General features: G+C 41.4%; 2 protein-coding genes across 3 annotated transcripts; both read left to right on the top strand.

Annotated features, from left to right (window-relative positions):
• Nucleotides 1–4,368: 4,368 nt before the first annotated feature.
• Nucleotides 4,369–13,609, top strand: LOC146549925 (stathmin domain-containing protein 1-like). 2 transcript variants are annotated; one of them, XM_085262782.1, is made up of 6 exons: nucleotides 4,369–4,384; nucleotides 8,781–8,830; nucleotides 10,482–10,641; nucleotides 11,666–11,805; nucleotides 12,321–12,452; nucleotides 12,573–13,609. In XM_085262782.1, exons 2-6 carry the CDS (start codon nucleotides 8,828–8,830, stop codon nucleotides 12,981–12,983), a joined length of 846 nt encoding a protein of 281 aa, XP_085118908.1. In that variant the 5' UTR covers nucleotides 4,369–4,384; nucleotides 8,781–8,827; the 3' UTR covers nucleotides 12,984–13,609. The 2 variants fall into 2 exon arrangements, with proteins under 2 accessions (XP_085118908.1, XP_085118907.1); XM_085262781.1 differs by lacking the exons at nucleotides 4,369–4,384; nucleotides 8,781–8,830 and adding an exon at nucleotides 8,845–9,382 and having other exon boundaries at nucleotides 12,573–13,601.
• Nucleotides 13,610–16,309: 2,700 nt separating this feature from the next.
• LOC146549924 (RNA-binding protein 24) lies at nucleotides 16,310–19,176 on the top strand. The gene is made up of 4 exons (XM_085262392.1): nucleotides 16,310–16,566; nucleotides 17,697–17,820; nucleotides 17,940–17,994; nucleotides 18,266–19,176. Exons 1-4 carry the CDS (start codon nucleotides 16,399–16,401, stop codon nucleotides 18,279–18,281), a joined length of 363 nt encoding a protein of 120 aa, XP_085118518.1. The 5' UTR covers nucleotides 16,310–16,398; the 3' UTR covers nucleotides 18,282–19,176.
• Nucleotides 19,177–21,385: the final 2,209 nt, after the last annotated feature.

The following is a 21,385-nucleotide window of genomic DNA, read 5'->3' as shown; positions in this document are numbered from 1 at the left end:
GTACATTCAAATTTTGGAACAGCTCAACATTGCTGTTGTTCAATAGTTTTTATCCGTTTGAAAAAGTCATTTTACGGCTTTAATGTTTCCAGCTGATAAGGAGAATGAGTGCATTTCAAATGTGCGTCCAAAGGCTTTAAACATCTGCTTTGTCTGTAACGACAGTATCAAACTACAGAGCATTGTTTTTACTAAATTCAACATTTTCCGATGAAAATTTGGCTACTTTTTTTTTTTCTTTACTGTAACACCCACCTCAATGCCATTTTTAGGATATTTCTTGGTGATCACATTTTTTCATATTTATGCTTTTGGCACTGAGGGTATCTAATACGCATGTTGTCACTGTGTTTGTACTACCAGCTGTGAGGGCTCTGCTTTTGCTTTGAGCAGTCTGTTTTTATTTTGTCTCGTGAGTGTGTGTGTTTTTCAAACGAGATCCTCGTCAGTTTGATTTTGTTACCACAAACTTTGTGTGAAGTTCACAACAGAGGTAAAGAGATTTAAACACCCCAGTTTAAGGAGGCAGGCAGGGGTTGAACCAGCTGCACAGGGCTGGTGAAGCAGAGAGTGTCCGGGGAGATGTGCAACAGAAGCAGAGGGAACATTTTACAAGATGATAAATGGCAGATTTAGATGATTAAGGATTTGTTGACAAGATTAAAAGACACGTCCGTCAGAGTTCAACAACATTACAGTTTGATTAAATAAAAAAGTTTTTAGACTACACAAGGTTCATTTTTTCCTCTGATAGTAATCATATTAAACATGTCAAGAAAGAAAGAGTATAAAGAAAAATAGTAAATGTGTGTCTAATTAAACTCTTCCTGTGAGCCTTACATCATCCTTTAATATGTTTGGTGTTACAAACTTGAAGAAGCACAGAAAAGATCATCAGACATTAATCTAATCAGTTTTCAGCCTTCATTCATATTGAAAAGTTGAAATCTTCCCTGCTAGACCCAAGTGCAGCGTTTAACACCGTCGGCCAGAACATTTTATTACAGCTATTATTAAATGGAGAGTCCTCTTCACACACTGAGGTTAATTATGAAGCTCCACAGGCTTCTGTGCAAAGACCAGTTCTGTTTACATTATACGTGCTTTAGAAGACATAGCATACCACAGGTCAGCTCAGCAACATTTCGACTTTGGCTTGTTTTTTCTGGTTAACGTTAATTACGTAATTTAGAATTAAAGTTTAGTGTTTTTAGCATTTAGGATGGCCGTGGCGAGTAACTCAAGTGCTGTAAACATTTCATGAAACCTCATCAAAAGTTATCTGAGTTGGAAGGGTGGCTGTTAATAAGCCATTCTTAAGGAAGGAGAACAGAGAAAAATAAGGCTGAGGTGTGCCAAATTACACAAGAAATTGACTGGAAAAAGAAATCAGCTGTAATATGTCTTATGGAGTAATGAATCCAAATTTGAAATATGCATGGAAGAGGTCCGAAGAGAGATACAACAGTGAATGTCTATAGCCGTCTTTAACACAGCGTGGATACTCTACCGTGCTTTGAGGCTGGATTTCAGCCAGTGTTGTTGGAGCTCTTATCCAAATTAATCAAATTATGGATGTAGAAAAGTTCCACCAGATTTTGATCGACCATGTAATACCACGTAGTGTCTGATTGGCTTCAACTTCATTTTTCAGTACGACAATGATCGCAAACATACTGCCAATGTAGTCAAAGTATGCCTGGATGAAACAACGCATCAGTCATGGATTGATCTCTCCAGGGTTCGAACCTCAAGATAATCGAAGCAGTGTGGGATCATCTTGACAGAAAACAAAACAAAAGGCAGCCAGCATCCAAAGAAGAGTCTCGGATGTCTTTCAAGAAGCCTGCAGAACTAAGAAATTACAAGAAAGCTTACCTATTAGAGTTTAAGCTGTGTTGAAGAATGAAAGGCAGCTTTAACTGGACAAAAGGGGAAAAAAATCCCACATTGACAGCTAACTCAAGAGACAAAAAGCATTAGAACTCAAGTCATTACCTTACTTAAGGATAAATAAGTTAATTAATTACATTAATGCATAAGCAGAAAATAACCTACAGTAACTGCTTTGCGATATGGAAGTGCAAAAGACAACTGAAAGGGAGGATAGTTTCTATATATGTGGTTTCTATTAAGGGACAGAGGAACGATAAGAAACGATAAGAAATCAAGGACAAGGAGTGTGGTGTAGATAAGTGAGGAAATCCGATCATTACTACAAATTTAGTTGAAATTTAAATATTTTAACTATGGTGTGTGAGGTGGGCCCCTGGGTGCCTCCTGTGAGGGCTGTCTGTTTTCCACATTCTGCAACGGTAAAATACGACTTAGAGGCGGATATTTGTTTTACTTTATGGGCAACAGTTGTTCTTGCTGTTGACAAAATTCGCCTCATGGTTGACTCTGAGAAAAAAACTCTTTCCCACAGAGGGGAATAAACTTATTTGAATATGAGCTTTTTTCCACTAAGACTTGTTTTATGGGGAGATGTACGAAATTATTTACCGGGTTACAAGCAATGATAATATCGGCTGTTGACTCCTCAGCGTCATCATTTTCTATCTATTGAGAAAACTTATTGTTAAAGTATTGAAGAAAAAAACTCCTCCTTGGCCCGCGGTGTGTGTGTGTGTGTGTGTGTGTGTGTGTGTGTGTGTGTGTGTGTGTGTGTGTGTGTGTGTGTGTGCCTTCTTGCGAACGCCGTCTGTTTTCCACATTCTGCAACGGTAAAATACGACTTTGAGGCGGATATTTGTTTTACCAAATGGACAATTGCTGTTGACAAAACTCGCCTCATGGTTGACTCTTTCCCACAGAGGGGGGTGCTTTAATAAACTTATTCGAATATGAGCTTTTTTCCACTAAGACTTGTTTTATGGGGAGATGTACGAAATTATTTACCGGGTTACAAGCACTGATAATATCGGCTGTTGACTCCTCATTTTCATTTTCTATCTATTGAGAAAACTTATTGTTAAAGTATTGAAGAAAAAAACTCCTCCTTGGCCCGCGGTGTGTGTGTGTGTGTGTGTGTGTGTGTGTGTGTGTGTGTGTGTGTGTGTGTGTGTGTGTGTGTGAAACAAGATCGCCTGTCGCTGCAATTATGGTTTGTTTTTCAGTCTCTCAAAAGGAAAAGTAGTATCACTAAGGGATATTTATTCGTTTTTTACACATAGGCAGCCTGTAGGTTACAAGCGGATAGAAAGTTCTTCTTTTCATCACAAGCTATGGTGTATCTTAAAGGTTTTTTACAGCGTCTGTATTATAGGAAAATAAAATACTATTGAAATCTCTACAGGAAGTCACTCTTTATTTCCATTACAAACGCCGGTGCAGCTTAAGAAAGTAAAATTACACCCGCTATTGTAAAAAAAAACAGAGAAAATTGTCATAATATTGAAACAGAATTCAGACTATGAGTTTGCGGAAAACTAGCTGCCGCTCTGTCTCTCTATACATCACAGAATCATCTGCTGCATCACTGCTGTGCTTAGGGAACATGACGCATCAGGTCTGAAAATGACTAGACACTTCCGGAGTATTTCCGGTAGGGTCATAAGGTCCGGATCGAGGCCTTCCATAGTAAATATGCTGTATTTGAATATGTCATATTCAAAGCCTTCTTCTTTGGGAGAGCAGATCTCATCGGACACAGGAACGCTGCCGGGCTGCAGAAGGAAATCCATCTTGCGTCTGTGCCTTAGAAATTGTGACGGACTCCACCTCTCTGCTTTTTTATTCTCCTCCAACAGATGGCGCGCTTCCGGAGGTTTCCCCCTCCCTTCTCAGGATGCAATTCGACACGCTGGCGCGCTTCCGGGGTTCCCTCCTCCCTTCTCCGGATGCGGGGGGTTTCCCACCCCCCCTTCTCCGGATGCAATTCGTCACGCTCATTACACACTTCCGGGGGGGAGGGGGGAGGTCAAAAGGTCGTGATTAGGGCCATCAATCACTTCGGATTAAATTTTGTCATAAGCTGTATGGGAATATCTCTCTTCTGTATTATAGGAAAATAAAATACTATTGAAAGAAACTGTTCTCTACAGGCAATAGGAAGTCACTCTTTTTTTCCCCATTACAAGCGCCGGTGCAGCTTAAGAAAGTAAAATTACATCCGCTATTGTAAAAAAAAAAAAGAAAAAAAAAAAGAAATACAGAGAAAATTGTCATAATATTGAAACAGAATTCAAACTATGAGTTTGTGGAAAACTAACTGCCGCTCTGTCTCTCTATACAGCACAGAGTCAACTGCTGCTGCATCACCCCTATGCTTCAGGAACCCTCTCTGATCTCCCCCCCCCCGGCAACCATACCCCTCCCCTCATGCTTATGGCACATGACGCATCAGGTCTGAAAATGACTAGACACTTCCGGAGTATTTCCGGTAGGGTCGCAAGGTCTGGATCGAGGCCTTCCATAGTAAATATGCTGTATTTGAATATGTCATACTCAAAGCCTTCTTTCCGCGGAGCGGCGGTTGCTTCGGATCTGTTACTGTAGACGGTGACGGGGGTGTCGCTGATAATCTGTCGCTGATAATCTGATAAGTATGTGGCAGGGACTAAACACGATCACAGACTTTAGAGGGAAAACCAGCACACCGCAGACCACGGCCTCTCTGTGTGAGGATCTAAACGTATTCTACGCTAGATTCGACACAGCGAACACCATGAGACCGGACAGTGTGCGCACCGCGGATGACGTCAGTGCGCACACTGTGTCTGAGGAGGATGTGCGGAAGTGCTTCAGGAAGGTGAACGCACGCAAAGCTACTGGTCCGGACGGGATTCCCGGCCGCGTCCTCAGGTCATGCGCGGCTCAGCTGGCTGGAGTGTTCACGCACATCTTCAACCTTTCCCTCTCTCTGTCTGTAGTCCCAGCCTGCTTCAAAATGGCCACCATCGTCCCTGTACCCAAATCCTCCACCATCTCCTCATTGAACGACTGGCGACCTGTAGCCCTGACCCCCATCGTAAGCAAATGCTTCGAGAAGCTGGTCAGGGACTTCATCTGCTCTGCACTACCCGACTCACTGGACCCTCTACAGTTTGCATACCGCCACAACAGGTCCACTGATGATGCCATAGCCCTGACACTACACACTGCCCTGTCACACCTGGAGAAGAGAGACACGTATGTGAGGATGCTGTTTGTAGATTACAGCTCAGCATTCAATACCATCGTTCCCTCGAAGCTGGACAGGAAACTGCAGGATCTAGGACTGAGCAGCTCCCTCTGCAGCTGGATCCTTAGCTTCCTGTCTGACAGACGCCAGGTGGTCAGACTGGGCAGCATCACCTCATCCCCCATCACACTGAACACTGGTGCTCCACAGGGGTGTGTACTGAGCCCTCTCCTGTACTCACTCTACACCTACGACTGCACAGCCACTAACAGCTCCAACATCATTGTGAAGTTTGCGGACGACACTACAGTGGTGGGTCTTATCACCAACGGTGATGAGACGGCTTACAGGGAGGAGGTCAGCGCCCTGACCCACTGGTGTCAAGACAACCATCTCACCCTCAACGTCGCAAAGACAAAGGAGTTGATAGTGGACTTCCGGAGGTGCAGAGAAGTACACACCCCCATCACCATCAACGGCGCTGCTGTGGAGAGAGTGAGCAGCTTCCGGTTCCTTGGAGTACATCTGGCTGAGGATCTTACGTGGTCAGTACACACAAACAAAACAGTGAAGAAGGCGCAGCAGCACCTCTTCTTTCTCAGGAGACTGAAAAGATTCGGCATGAGCCCCCGCATCCTCAGGACCTTCTATCACTGTGCCAATGAGAGCATCCTCACTGGATGCATCACCACCTGGTATGGCAACAGCACCGCCTACAACTGCAAAGCTCTCCAGCGAGTAGTGCGGTGCTCTGAACGGATAATTGGAGGTGAGCTTCCCTCCCTCCAAGACATCTACAGGAAGCGCTGCCTGAGGAAAGCGGGGAGGATCATCAAGGACTCCAGTCACCCCAGCCATAAACTGCTCAGACTACTTCCATCAGGAAGGAGGTTCTGCAGCATCCGGTCCCGTACCAGCAGACTGAGAGACAGCTTTTTCCATCAGGCCATCAGACTGCTGAACACGTCATAGACACCTCAGCTTCACTACTGGAACTTCAACATTATGCACTCCACACTGTATATAAATGCCACTTGTTTTGCACATATTCAACTCTGTATATTTTATATATTTTATTATTATTATTATTATTTTATTTTATTTTTTTACTATTTAATTTGTAAAAATGTGTATACACACACACACACACACACACACACGTAGGAAAATATTTAGTATACACATCCAGAAATGCATACACTATTATATATTGTACATATATTTATTAGTTTCAGGTTGGCCATTCTTGTATTTTGCTCGTTTGTGTTGTTGTGTTTGCACATCTCTGTTGCTTGTGGGGCTCGCACACAAGAATTTCACTCGCATGTGCTGTGCCAGTGTGCCTGCACATGTGATGTGACAATAAAAAGTGATTTGATTTGATTTGATTTAATCGACGAGGACCACTCGCTGCTGCTGCCTCCCATGCTAGCGGCCTCGGGAGAGCAGATCTCTTCGCCGTCCAAGTACACAGGAACGCTGCTGGGCTGCAGAATGAAAGGATCCATCTTGCGTCTGTGCCTAGAAATTGTGACGGCCTCCTCTCTGCTTTTATTCCCCTCCCCTGCCGCAGACCCCTCCCTCCCTCTAAAAACTTTTTTCTTTTTTTTCCAACAACAGGTGGCGCAACAGGTGGCGCGCTTAGGGGATCAAATTACACACTTCCGGGGGTTTCCCCCTCCCTTCTCCGGTTGCAATTCGTCACGCTTAGGGGATCAAATTACACACTTCCGGGGGGGAGGGGGGAGGTCAAAAGGTCATGATTAGGGTCATCAATCAAATCGAATCAAATTTTGTCATAAGCTGTAGGGAGTATCTCTCTCATATGTTACCTCTTATACAAATGGCTATTGTACCACAATTGACCAAGCCTATCCGTTGTATCAGCAGACAAAATAGTTAAACTGAAAGATGCTTTTTCCCCTCGCTTTTCAGGAGGATATCAGACTACCTGTCCAATATTATATAACCCTCATTAAGCCCATACTTAGGCAACTGCCTTGATGTATTTTGTGGTTTTTGTTCAGAACTGGAAAAAAACAGAAAGTTGCATGTTACCTTCTCCCCAAGAAAGAAGAACTGTTATTTTAATCTTGCTTACAGGCCCGGCCCTAACCAATCTGGCGCCCTAGGCAAGATTTCAGGTGGCGCCCCCCTACATCGGCAGTGTAGTGTATGTACTCACAAGAAACCGAATAGCTTTGTCTTTGACCTTTTTTTTTTACTTAAAGAAAGCAAATTCACAATCAGAATAATTAACAAGATAAAAAAAATATATGAATAAATAAATGAATACAAAAAATTAAAAAATTAATATATGAAATACAATAACACCGCTTGATGCTGCTGCAAAACTGGTGGGTTGTGCTGCTGAGGTGGAGGCAACAGGAAGACCGCTTGATGATGCTGCATCATGGCTGGGTTGTGCTGCTAAAGCTGCATCACTGGTGGGTTGTGATGCTGAAGTGGAGGCAGCAGCGGTAGATGTGGTAGATGGCCCAGGGGTGGGATTTAGAAACTTCAACAGTGCATCTGAAGAGAGGAGTATGTGACACCACTGAGTATTAAAGTCTAATAATAAAAACATATGATTCCAGGAATAAAATGAAATTATATAATATAAATGAAAAACCAAAGAGATATATGTATGATGTTAACTGATATGCAAATTAGATTAGATTCAATTTATTGTCATCATTACAGTGAAATGCTGAATAGCAGAATGCAAAGTAACAGTATAATATCATATGAGAATGTTATGTTATGATTATCTTTGACCGAATCACAGCAGTGCTCATATTAAAAAACAGCATTCCCTCTCATGTGATATTGCTTAATTAACATTAATGATGTGCACTTTAACAACTAGGCTTACAACTATAATATATACAGGGGTGGAAAAGTGACTATTACCTGCAGGGTAAACGTTAGCTAACCAGAAGGCAATAACAATGTAAACAAAAAACACCTGCTTAAAAGATGAATACAAATGAGGAAAGGTGGGAGTACTGTAATTACCTAACGTTACATTATTATTTTCCATAACAATTTAGCCCCCTCCACAATATTAACTGACGTTAAAACAGTTAACTAGCTATTTATTGATTAGCAATTAGCGAATCATGTAACATTAGCTTAATGCTAAAAATTTAGGTTACTATCACATTCAGACAAATAATTTCATGTAGGCTAACGTTACCTACCTCTGTCTTTTTCTCGTTTCTCCTCCTCTTCTTTTCTCTTTTTTCTTCCCTGGGCACCTGACAGCTTTGGCCGTTTTGACATCTTGTGTTGATTTTTTGATGTGGTGACGTCCAAAAGGAACCATGATACGGGGAGGGAGGGGGCGCACCGTGCGGGGGGCGTAATGTTGTAACAAATAATATTTCTATTAAATAAGCTTTACTTTGCATTTTAATTAACGTGGGATTATTTTTTGTATTTAGAAATAATAGTACCAACTTTTTTTTTTTTTTTTCAACATTTGTGGCACTGGCGTGGCGCCCCCTGATGGACGGCGCCCTTAGCATTTGCCTATACGGCCTATGCCACGGGCCGGCCCTGCTTGCTTATTAAAAGCGTATCTTATTTGTTGATATTTGTCACTGTCCGTTCGTCTTATATTCATTTTATTTTCATGTTGTTGTTGTTTTAGGAAACGAAGGTCACACGCACTGAAACTTGGTATCTGAGTAAAAATTAATGGTAAGCGGAACAGTGTGTTGTGTTTTATGTGTCAGGGTCATGTTTTATATAATTATTTTTGGCACACTGACTCCTGGCTGAATTATTTACCAAGCCCCTCTGTTTGTGGTAATCTGGTAACATGCACGTCTAGTGATTTCTGGCACTATTATACTTTTGTAGTCGACTCTACTCCCAAACAGAAGTCCGACAACAAATTTGTCATACGAGTTCATTTAAGGACGATGCAAGCACAAATTTGATCAGAAATGAACGAATTTGATCATTGTACGTAGACTTTGCAGTATCACCTCTTTGACCAGGTCAGATTTATTGTAGCAACGGCCCCTAGCAACGCACGGGACCCATGGAGACTGCAGTGTCTGAGTGAAGGAATGCAAATCTACAACAGTCGATAACACATAGACAACAACAAGAAATCCAGAAAACAAAACACAGCTGGTGGTTTATGAATTTCAAGGATTGACTTCACATCGTTGCTTTAAGGTGAAAATGGGATGCATGAACTCCACGATCACCGCGGTCCAAACGCTGACAGTGAATGGAGACGAGGTAGGCTGGGTGTCCCACCACCCACTAGTAAAACCGGGGACAGGACGCTAGAGCTGGTGTTTGTTTGTGACAGTTTTTAAAGAAAATTCATAGAAAGTTGTAAGGGAAGTGAAATTTTCCTTTTGAACATAGATATTTATTATGAAGTCTTCTCTCTAGCAGGGGAAAAAAACATTTTGTTCCTTTTTTTGGAAAAACAGCAAGCTGAAAGACTGGTATAGCCCAACTCTCTCACATAAACTATAAAGTTAAGGCAACAAGGGCAGGTGCCTTCACAATGCTTCTTCTTCTGTGGTACGAACCTGAGTAATGATGGTTAAGTCCTATCAGACCAGCTTCAGATGTGTCAAGGCAAAAAGAAAAAAAAAGTTTGGCAATATCAGTGTTAATATATCTTACTTTTTATAAAGACTAAAAGTTTGGGCTTGCTCTTAAAGGCTGAAGAAGAATCCAGTTTCGTCTCACTGCAGTTTCCCATTAATTAATTCTTAATGCAACTTTTGTTGTTGTTTTCAAAAATGGGGATTATTTATACACATATATATATATATATATACATATATATATCATTATTATTATTATTATTATTATACGATTATAATAAAGAAAAGAAGAGACAAATGAAAAGACACATTTTTGGTCATGTCAGTTGCAACAGATTTGATAAAAGTGGTTTCCCCTCTAAATCTCATGAATGAATTTATATTTCACACGAACCTCATAGTTTATACCATAGTTGAAAAGCATTCCTTAAAAATACAATATGGGGCTCAAAGAAATCAACTTTTTATGTAGGTTTATTTCACACTGGACTTGTGAACTTGCGCAGTAAACTGTAGTTGTGTTTTATGCTGCCGGGTTAGTTTAATCAGTACCAGTGTACTCTATAAGAAAATAAAAGGTGAATATGTATTTCGGTGTACTTTTTTTTTTGTAAAATGTAGCTGATTGAGACTGTGAAGTAAACCTATATGACAAATTGATAATACGTTAACACAGATGTTACCATGACAAATTCATGTCTGTGATACCACAGGAATGATGTCAGGATTTAATAATGTCCCCTTTCTGCATTTATTTTCTGTGTCTGTGCTGTCAGGATGACACAGGAAGTAAGGTCAGTGGTCGTGGAGACTCAGCTGTGTCAAAGGGCACAGCAGACAGCGGGGTGGTGATGGAGAACAGAGAAATACCTGGTGACATACCTGGAGCAGTGCCCCGAACACTCCCTCTTCTAACATCAGAGAGCATCAGAGAAAGTGAGTGGACAGATTTACACAGGACAGTGAGTGTGTAGTCTGACTCATCAGGCTGTAGAGAAACAAATCAGGAACAAATGGGCCACTTTAAGGGTGCCATGTCTACAGCTAATATTTATGGAATATATGTATGGAACATTAATCAAGTCTGGTGAATGGAATATTAGGATTTCCATGGCCTTTTTTTCAATACCAAGAAGAGCAATGTCCATCAGCAGCTGGGTCTAGATAATTCCACATGTTGCACACTGTGATCTGCCTTCCTCTTTCCCAGTTTCACTCTCTCAACTGTTGAGAAAATATCTGGATTTGCTGATAAATCTTAACCTTCTACCTGTTGCCTTGACCCACTTTCCACTCAGGCAGTTATATCCTGTTTATTTTGTTCCTCTCTCACTCATTGAATAACTGACATTATCCATTTCTCCCTAATCTCTGCCTTTTTCCTTTACCTCTAGCTGTGATAATTCCAACTCTTAAGAAATCGAGTGTAGACCCATCACCTTACTGTCACCTTACTAACAGTCATCTCTATGAGCAAATTGAATCTGGTTTTCAGCACCTTCACAGTACAGACAGCCCTGGTCCTTTAAGCCCTTTAAGTCTCTCTATCTCTCCATCTCTCACCTCCAGGTCTCCCTGATCTTTTGCACATCACCACTCCATCCTGTTCTCTGAGCTCCTCATCCTCTGTCATTCTCATTATACCTTCTGCACTCCTGACGACCATGGGCATTAGAGCTGGCAACCGAGTGGCTCCTCATCTTTGGAACTCGCTCCCAAATCACATTCGGAACACTGATTCTCTCCCTCTCTCTATAACCACTGTTAAAACACATCTGTTTAAGCTTGCCTATTCCGTTTTATTTTAATTCTGTGATGTATTGACTTTTTTTTCCGATGATGTCTTCAACTGTTATTTTATCTATACTGTGATTTTGTTATTTATTTGCTTGTAAGATGTCCTTGAGTGTATAATATGTGTTTGTTTATTTCTTGTTTTTTTGTTGGTTTGTTTTTCCAGACGTACTTCTGTGGGATAATGAAATAACTGAACGCCAGAAGTCCCACAAGATCCTGGAGGAACTGCTGAATCAGGGCATCATCCCAAAGGAACAGCACAGAGAAAAGAGCAGCAGGGTTGGAGAAGCTTACAGCATCATGGTGAGTACCTGGTGTGCACAGCATGGTACGACCTTACAGGCCAGTTATCTGACAGCTTTACTGCAAATGGAGCTTTACTTTTAGTAGAAAGACAAGCACAGTGATATAAACAGGGTACATATTCTAAAAGATGCTTTTTTTTCTCAACACATCTGACAAAGAGAAATAAAAACTTTTTCCATAGCCTGACTGCTACTGTCCCTGAATCTGTGGCATCCATAATAATGCTGCGGTTCAACAAACTTTTACTAAAGAAAAAGAAAATAAGGAAGAACACCATGAACCAAGCACAAAATGAGCTGCCTGATTCCATCTTTGCCCATAAACTCATACTCATAAGCTAAACTATCCGTCCATTCCATTCTGCATATTAAATTCAGGGTCACGAGTGTGGGGGGTTGGGGGCTGGAGCTTATCCCGTCTGCCATAGGGCGTGAGACGTGGTACAGACAGGTTGCCTGTCTAAAAAGATGCATGAAGTGTTTTCTGTCATTTTCTGTGTTTGTATGCATCAGCTGGACGACAATGAAGGTGCCTGGCGCAGGCCTCCTGCCAGACTGGAGTCTCTGAAGGTGAAGAAAGCTCAGAAGCTACACACCAGAGAAGAGTTTGAAGAGAAGATCCGGCTGGCTGAAGAGAGACGCAAGGTGCCGTGTCTGCATGACCATTTTCCCCAACACCTCAGCTCTGTCATGTCTTTTGGTTTGTTTTGTTTTTTACCAGAGTTTTCTTAAAAAAAAAATCTTGCACTCTCCACTCTCTTTCAGTTAAAAGAAGATAAGCTCAAGATGCGTTTAAGGAGCAAGTCTGCACGTGTCCGTGTCCCCGCCATCATCTCCAGCACCGAGAAAGACAAAGACATGTCCATCACCCCTGTGGAGACGCTAGCGGCACCACATCCCAGCCAGGTGATGCGTGAGGCTGCAGAGGGAGGAGAGTGGGTGAGAGAGGATGGAGATGGCAAAAGGGAGTGCGAGGAAGAGGCGAAGAAGGCAGGGAAGAGAGAAAGGAGAGAGGAGGGAGGAGATCACCGAGGGGAGGGTGCAGAGAGGGAAGTTGAGAGTAGAGAAAAGGAAGAAGAAGAAGAGATGACCCAGGTGCAAGAGTTCACAGCCTCAGGGGAGCTGGAGTGTGATTCTAGCTTCCAACATGCAGATGACAAAGAAGAAGTATTTTAAACTATTGCACAAATCAGCCATCAATCAGCACAAGGGGGTACGGGAAGAGAAACTAAGCCAAAAATACATTCATTTTGCACAGTTGAGAGTTGTTTAAGCTTGTAAAATAAATGTATTAGCAATGTGTACAATGTATATTTAATGTGTGACTGAACTTAATGTTGAAGCTGTGAAGGTTTGCAGAAGAAAAACATGAAAGCACATTGGAACATGAGGGTTTTCCATTAAATTCAACGCATTTTACCTCACTGAACACTTTAATAAAGATTAATTGATGCACTTCATACCAAAAGACCAAATCGATTTTTGTGAGTGCTTTTGGTTGTTTGGTCTTTGTTTGTTTTTTTCACTATAACTGAGAGAAATTGCTGTGTTATCCTCTCACGTTGCTGTGAAGGTTGTACTCTGTGCAGCTGTTCTGTTGGACATAAGGTGGCACTGTTTCAGTGGGTTAAATGTGTGCTGCAGCTTGTCTTATAGAAGAGTTAGCGCACCTCTTCTATAAGACAAGCCATGAGTGCTTTTGGCAACATGTGAGGAAGGGCTTGGTGTAAAAAGATGTGTTTAAGGCAAAGTAGGAAATCCCCATTTTCTCGTTTTTTATGGTTCAGAGAGTGTGTGAAAAACAAGTGTGTGATCAGTCATTTATTACAATCCATAAAATGTAAAAGCTTTAGAGGTTAACCACAAAAAAAACCAGAACATCAAAACATGTTTTTGAATGAGAGGTTAGGGCTGAAACCTAAGTGTGACTGCTGTGGCCATTCAGCTGTTTCCTTGACCTTTGACCTTCAACTTTCCTTTGCCTGACTGGCAAATGATTGACAGATATTTTAAGTTTTAATTTCTCTAAAAACAGCCAATATGGAAACAGCATTTACAAAGTGGACTTAATGTTTGCAGTGGTTCAAGGTTCCTGGTGATAAAGAATAAATGAAGCTTTCATTGGGGGGCGGCATATTGTTAGAGGATTCAGACTAGTCAGCATGCTGCAGAGACAATAAGAGCATGCAACCTAACCGGATCCCCATTGTTGAGCTTGAGAAACCTGATATCAATCCCCCTTTATTCTGACTTTTAAGGGCGTGTGGCTTCATTAATAAAACAGCAAGTGAACGGAGACACGGCAGAAAGGCGCTTTATCAGGTTGCATTTCATTGTGATGTGACGTCCTGCAGGTGGAGGTGACAACACTGGCTCTTGTCATTCTTTTAGCTGGAAGAAGACAGATTTTGGTTGGAGGTGAATAAAAACGCAATTAGTAATCTTTACTGATCTGTGTTTCATAAAGTTTAGACTGGTCATCAGTGGCTTCCCACATAGGAATGAACAGCACTTGGTAATGCTCCCACCGTAAATGTATCTGCTCACTGTAGGATAGATGTACGTATGTAGGCCAGCTCGCAGAAGTGAGGGCACCATGAATGATTAATAGAAGAGTTCACTCTCACATTACCGGAGTTGAATTAGCTCTTCTGGGCTGTTCGGGAGGATATTGAGAGATGCAGCAGTATGGCCTCATCCGACACTGACACCTCTGTTTCAAACTTTTTACACTGGACTAATGACCTTTCCACTCAAGAAGCAACACAATTAAGACTCTCTAAAGACATACCCCTCACGTATTGTGCATGACTTCTTTCTTTACTTATTTATTCAACAGGGGACAGGCATGCCATTAAACAGCAATACACCAAAAATATAAGATGCAAGCGCCAGATTATACCAAACTACTAATTCACATCTGTAGTCCCAGCCATTCAAGCTGGACTGTGAATCTTCTCAGAGGATTTTCAAAGGTGTTGATCTGCTGTTTATAAAAGGGCTGAACTCTTTTTCCCCATTCTATTTGTGAATAAATAAATAAAGTTTATTCTATAAATGTAAAATATCTAAAACTGTATTTGCAATAAACTGTCAAAACTAAAAGATTGCCAGTAGAAAGTGAGTATGGTTTACTTGAGTTTAAAGTTAGTGCTATTTGTTCATTGTGAGTCCAAAGTACTTAAAATAACTTTATTTTTCTGAGAGATCACCTCTTAATTAATCAGTTCAGCTCACATATTAGTTGACATTAGTTCAACTGAGAACTAAAACACTGTGGAGGGTGAAAAAAAAACCCCCAAACATCCAAATTATTTTTCACTTGAGCTGTTCCTGAGTCACAGGTACTTTTTGTGCCAAACGTATCATCAGTAGTGGTGTGCGGATCGATACTGAAATATCAATTCTTCCGATACCAGCAATTTATGTTCTAGAATCGATTATCATATTATAATATCGATATTTTAGTACTCTGGGGTAAATTTGTAGTTTTTCCATTAAAATGAACGCAGTGGAAAGAAACTATACAATTCGGATCGTCTAATTTGGAAGGAACTACTTCCTCTTACGCCTTTCATAGTCATATGTGGAATACGGCTGTATAAATGTGTCGCAGCCCCTGGCATTCACACTCACAACAATGGCTGAGCGCAAACAGAGTCCTGTGTGGACACGTTGTTGTGGCAACACCACTGACCTCGTCAAACACCTCAGAGTAAATCACATCACAGAATATGATAAGCTTATGTTGAGGTGAACAGAAGAGGAGGACAGGGACAGGTGCTGCTAGGGCGAGACAGATGTCTCTCGCAGAGTCCTTTAGTGCTGCAGGCAGGCAACATGCTCAAATAGCGCACAACATCAGTTTTTTTTTTTATTTCTATATGATTATTCTTCATTATTAAGCAATAAAAACAAGTTGTCTGATGTCCTCTAATCATTATGAAGCAATATGGTTATGTTATTATTACAATTACATAATACAATTATATATTGTATTATGAAATGCAATGAAACATTAAGTTTTTGTACAGAGTATCGTATCGGATCAGTATCGCTGATACCACCCTGAATTTTGCTTGGTATCGGATCGGAAAGGAAATCAGTGGTATCGCACATCACTAATCATCAGTAGAATCGGTTTTTGTTGGGCCCTGATGGTTCATTAAACGCGGATCTTTGTGGTGAAGGAGCTCCAATGTTTCACACTGAGCCGCACTTCCCAGCTGTTTGTGCACGCTGGTGGGAGGAACTAAAAAGTGGGTGGAGTTAGAGGCAATGCATTTAGGAATGGGTCCCAAACCTATTTAGTTAGACGGCAGAGTTACCAAGAAGAGCTGGAAACACCTGCTGGTATCTTTGGGACAATCCGCTCCATATTTCTACCCTCTTACTGTCGAACTTAAATCTACCTCCAGGCTTCTTTTGTCTTCTTTTCTCCTATGAAAAACTTTAGAGCCAACTGATCTCTCACTCTCTCCTCTCTTCTTCTCTATCTCTCTAGTCATCCAAAGTATTATCGATAAGGAGACATTGCACTACTACTATATTTTTTTATAGTTTCTATTTATTGTATTTTTTTGCACTAACGATGCACACCACGCAAAAGGACACGACCTATACGAAGATCTTTGTTGGGGGTCTTCCCTACCACACCACGGATTCCAGTCTCAGGAAATATTTTGAAGTTTTTGGTGAGATTGAAGAAGCAGTGGTCATTACCGACAGGCAGACCGGCAAGTCTAGAGGTTATGGATTTGTAAGTATCACTCAGTAACACCACAGCTTTCCACAGGAGTTTATATGCGTCTATTCGTTCCAGAAATTCGTGTCACCACGTTTCTTCTGTTAAGGCTCGCTTCTGTTGCTGTCTTGCACAACACCATGACTAGCATTGATATATCTGTGGGTCACGGGGTTGTTTATGTTTTGATAAGCAGCTCCTGCTTAAATTCGTCACTGGCTTCTGTTGCAATCTCGCACCCACCAACTTGTTGCGCGCTGGTATGCGCCCCGACACGCATTTTTTTTAAGGAGCTGTTCACACAGTGGCAGCTGCGGTGGGCTGAAAGAAAACTCTCGATTATGTCTTGATATTGTAGAGCAGGGTTTTCGAAACGGTCACAGTTTCTTCCTCTTAGGGTAGTTTACACCGTCTTGCTGAGACTTGTCATCAAACCTGAGAACCAAAGTGTTTAATGTTTTTGGGTTGTTTGGGGGGGGGGGTTGGAGACGAGCAACCATCACGGTTATTCAATAATAAATCTCTTTATTTGTACATATACATATAGTTTGACTAAGCTGACCTTCATATACATGTAAGAGAATTATCCAAAAAAAGAATTATGGAAGCCAAGCCTGAGCCTTTATTTAAGTAACCTAATTTTATTCTTATCTACCCTTTGATTTAATCAAATATTTACGTTTGTGTGCTGGGATCAACGTTTAACTTCACGTTTGCTTAGATCCTCTCTTTACTGCTCTTTCTAAATCATCTTTTTTTTTTTATTTACCTTTACTTTATTGTCTCCCAAATAATGTTTATGGTCAAGCTCACATGAATCCCTCTGATTAGAATTAAAGGCTGTAAAAGGAGAACTGAGGGCTTTGGTTTGGGTTGTGGTGGTCAGCCTGGCTACCGTTCACTGCTGATAAGTTTCATCACATCCACACGAGGGTGATAAATGTGTATGTGCTGTCAAATACCTGCCACTGTCAGTGATGGCCACACAGGCGCACACAGAAGGAGGCCTCTGTGCACACACACACATACCCCCACACACACACACACACACACACACACACACACACACACACACACACACACACACACACAACCCTCAACTGCCTTTAAAAACATCCTCAGCTCTTCGTTTATCCTTCTCTCAGGTGACGATGGCAGACCGTGCAGCCGCAGATCGGGCCTGCAAGGACCCCAACCCGATCATCGATGGCAGGAAGGCCAACGTCAACCTGGCATACCTGGGTGCCAAGCCTCGGGTGATGCAGCCAGGTAAGACCTGCCAGTAGGATGTTTGTTTGTACCTCAGGGTTTGAATCTTAAATATAATTTCAAGTTGTTGTTGCTAGAAGTCAGTTTTTGTCTGTATTTGAAGTTATTTTGTCTTGCAGGTTTTACCTTCGGTGTTCCCCAGATTCACCCAGCATTCATCCAAAGGCCTTATGGGTAAGGACTAACAAGTCGACATGTATTCATTTCCTTGAATAAATGATGTCTAATCATCAGAGTTGGAATGTAAGCTATAAATACACCTTTTCTTCCCCAATGATTGTCCACCCAAAAAAAAAACCTCCAGTCAAAACTGCTTTTCCTAAGTTCGACTGTTTGCAGAAATACGTGTGAGTGTAAATACATTCTTGTGTGAGTGTGCTGAGTGGACAGTGATGGAAACTTTACAGCCTCACTCAATGTTATCTATCTTTCTCTGGTTCGACAGGCTCGCTCTCGGTTAAGCTAACTGTGCTGGTTTGTGGAATAGTTCTGATCAGAGAAAAGGAATTACCTGTAGACTCAAACGCACACAAACAAGCTCTCAAAATGGTGATTACAGATGCATGTACGTGGGTTTCGTTTGGACTTCTTTTTCATTTTATTTAAATAGAACTTAGCTTTGTGTGCCGTTATGAAGTGGTGTTGTTAGCTAAACCGTGTGCTTTCTTTACTTTAGTGATAAAAAAAGTAAAAGAAAAGAAAAACTGGACTGATTGTTGTTTTTGTGGGGTGTTCTTTTTCCTTTTTGTGGAAGCGTGTCTACTTTGCAGAGGAGAAGATTTTTTTTAAATTATTATTATTATCATTGCTTTTAGCTTGTGGTTGATCTGTTTTGTTTAACAGGATGTGCTGTTACATGTTTCTTTCTCCTCCTTCTGGCTGTCTTGTTTGAGTGAGTGGTGACTTTTCTGTGTGGAGTTTCTTTCTTTCACCCTTGCCCCCCCACCCCACACTTTCCCCTCAAAATAACAAAGCCTATCACTGCTTGCATGTGCTCAGTGCATCTTCCTGCTGTTTCTTACATTAACACAACACGGCAGAGACCAACTTACTGTGAAATGACCTCTTGTGGTCTCTCAGCCTCCTTTTCTTCGCACTATTGGGAGATGCGAATGTCTTATGAATGAACCGAAAGCATCCCAGTTAAAATGTGAGCTTATATGCGTCTGACTACACCTGAACATACGGGGGTTATGGGGTCTCACTGTGCATCTGCACACGTCCACATGCACCCAGCTCAAGTCAGTCAGCACCAAAGTCTCCACTGTGACACAAACAAATGTCTGGATGTCTCTTTTTCTATCTCTTATTCTCTCAGAGCGAGCTTTCGTCACATGGGCTCGTGGTGTTAAGGAAAACAAGCGCACCCATTGTGCCACACAAAGCCCTGAATGCTGACAAATGCAGTCGCATGAAGCTGAGCTGTGTGTGTGTCTGTGTTAGGGGGTCCAGTGAGGGTGCACGAGCTGTCGCTGTGTGTCATGTAAGAGCAGGGAAGAGCCCATTTAAACAGGGTCATGTGAGTGTGTTAGGGGCCGGCCTAACATATAGCCTTTAACTCTTTATCCCCGTTAAGTCGACTTTTGACGTCGCCTCTGTACACTTAATGACAGGTTTTTGCACATCAGCATATTTCAATAAAGGCATGGTTAGGCAAAAAGAGTTAACCTCCTTGGACCTGGTGTCCAAATATATGGACATCACATTTTGGGTTATTTAGACCAAAATACTCAATTTTGCTCTACAAGGGCCTGATGTCCACTTACGAGGACATTATACTGCTGCTGTTCTATCAAATTTTTAAACAAATATCCTCATATGTGGCTCTCATTTTTCTTAAAAACAAAAATAAGATAAAAAAATAAAATCGGGCAATTCTTTGTTTTTACATTCATCGGGCCCCAATATGCCCAAATATCAAAGAGAAATGAAAAATGCACGCCATGGAAGAGTTTGGGTCTTAGGACGTTAATATGAATTTGTACAAGTTATGAATCATACATGACTCATATCTGAACAAATGTAAGCACACTGTTAATCTATGAAAGCAAATTACAGACAGAAGTCTTTTTCCATGTACAATGGAATTAAGTCCAGATTTTAGTGAAGAAAATTTACTTAATTAAATGGTATTTTCCCCACAGTGGCTTTCAAAATCCAAAAAGGATGTCAATGTGGCTGTCCTCTGATAGTCCTGTGAGCAGATAGGCTTGCATAAACTGGCGGCAGTGTCGTCTTTTTTCCTTTTTTTCACATACCTGGTGAGGTTGGGAGGTGAATTCCAAAAGGGAATTTAGCATGACCCACTCCAGGGACAGCGGCTGGTGGGGAGAATTCACGAACACGTGTCAGGCTCCAACCCTGTCACTTCACCTTCAGTTTGAACATGGTGCAGAGAAAGTTAAGAGCTAGCCAATCAAATCATCTTTACAGTCGACCCCCACCTGTTTGCGGTTTTTCTGGATTTTCTGTGGAACTAACTGATTTTATTTTCACGACAAAATACATTTTTTATGATTAAAAAAGAAGGTGTGTTTCTCAACATGGGGAAATGGCATCAGCAGACACGGGGGCGGCTACAAAATATCCCAAGACCTTCAAATGTTTTAGGATGATAGTTTATGGTATATATGGTGTTTGAACTATTTAAATAGGCAGTTATAAGCATTTTTAGAGCGGTCTCAAGTGTTTGGTATTTGGTATTTGCAGCTGGTTGTGGCCCTTAGCCCCAGCAAATACTGGGGGTCATCTGTATTAAAATGATCCACCAAAGCGTTAACTGAGAGAACAACTTGGTTGCCTGTGCAGTTCAGTATTACATAAAAGAAGTTGCTGTGAAAAATCAGCCTGGTGTATATATACAAAGAAGCTAGTGTGGCTAATGCTAATCGCTAACTGATGCTTGGCCAGATTTCCTTGTAATGATTAGCTATTATCGCTATGGCGATCGCACCAGCAAAGATATCCCCCAGCTGAGGAAATGTAACTGTGTGAATAGGGTTGTCATAGTATTAAAATGTCAAACTTGGGAAGATTTTGACCACATCCTGCAACAGCAGAAGTAATGGCAAAGAAGTCATATCTCAAAAACTGTTTAATACTTAAGTGTTGTTGAAAATGAAGATTCAGTGATCTCTTTAAAACGTGCTGTTCAGTGTTATGAATGTTAACTACTTCAGCTGTTAGTAACGGTAGGAGCTAGTTCAGTGCCTGCCTGGAGACCACTGTTGTTGTGATTTGTTGTGACTATATAAATAAAACTGGATTGAATACAAGCGTCACAAAGCGAGCTCAGGGGAGGCAGAAACCTGCTGTGGAGCAGAAGACCTCGTAAACAGATTAGAAGAAAAGCTGCAACGAGTAAACAATTAAACCTCATGACTTTCTGGCTGCATTCTTCCTACACTTGCCCCACTTTGCGTTCTTTCTGTCCTTGTCCCCACAAATATGTGGAGACATACACTTCTACTCTATCCGCAAGGGACTCTGCAGAGAGTCTGTTTTTAACACAATAACAGTAACTATATGCAACAGATATCCATCTTCTTCAGGGAGCTCCAGAGAT

The sequence above is a fragment of the Mchenga conophoros genome, linkage group LG22 (assembly GCF_057382185.1).
Source record: "Mchenga conophoros isolate Kocher_MC1m ecotype Shallow Benthic linkage group LG22, M_conophoros_male_GT1.1, whole genome shotgun sequence".
NCBI classification, from domain to species: domain Eukaryota; kingdom Metazoa; phylum Chordata; class Actinopteri; order Cichliformes; family Cichlidae; genus Mchenga; species Mchenga conophoros.
Note: the sequence above shows the minus strand (reverse complement) of the source record. Positions and strands in the feature narration are given on the sequence as shown.

Bases quoted from the DNA above. Each gene is read 5' to 3' on its own strand.
- LOC146549925 (XM_085262781.1), top strand. From the start codon at position 9,323: ATGGGATGCATGAACTCCACGATCACCGCGGTCCAAACGCTGACAGTG. The intron at 11,806-12,320 runs GTGAGTACCTGG...TGTATGCATCAG, and splicing joins GAGAAGCTTACAGCATCATG to CTGGACGACAATGAAGGTGC. The intron at 12,453-12,572 runs GTGCCGTGTCTG...ACTCTCTTTCAG, and splicing joins TGGCTGAAGAGAGACGCAAG to TTAAAAGAAGATAAGCTCAA.
- LOC146549924 (XM_085262392.1), top strand. From the start codon at position 16,399: ATGCACACCACGCAAAAGGACACGACCTATACGAAGATCTTTGTTGGG. The intron at 16,567-17,696 runs GTAAGTATCACT...TCCTTCTCTCAG, and splicing joins AGTCTAGAGGTTATGGATTT to GTGACGATGGCAGACCGTGC. The intron at 17,821-17,939 runs GTAAGACCTGCC...TTTGTCTTGCAG, and splicing joins GCCTCGGGTGATGCAGCCAG to GTTTTACCTTCGGTGTTCCC.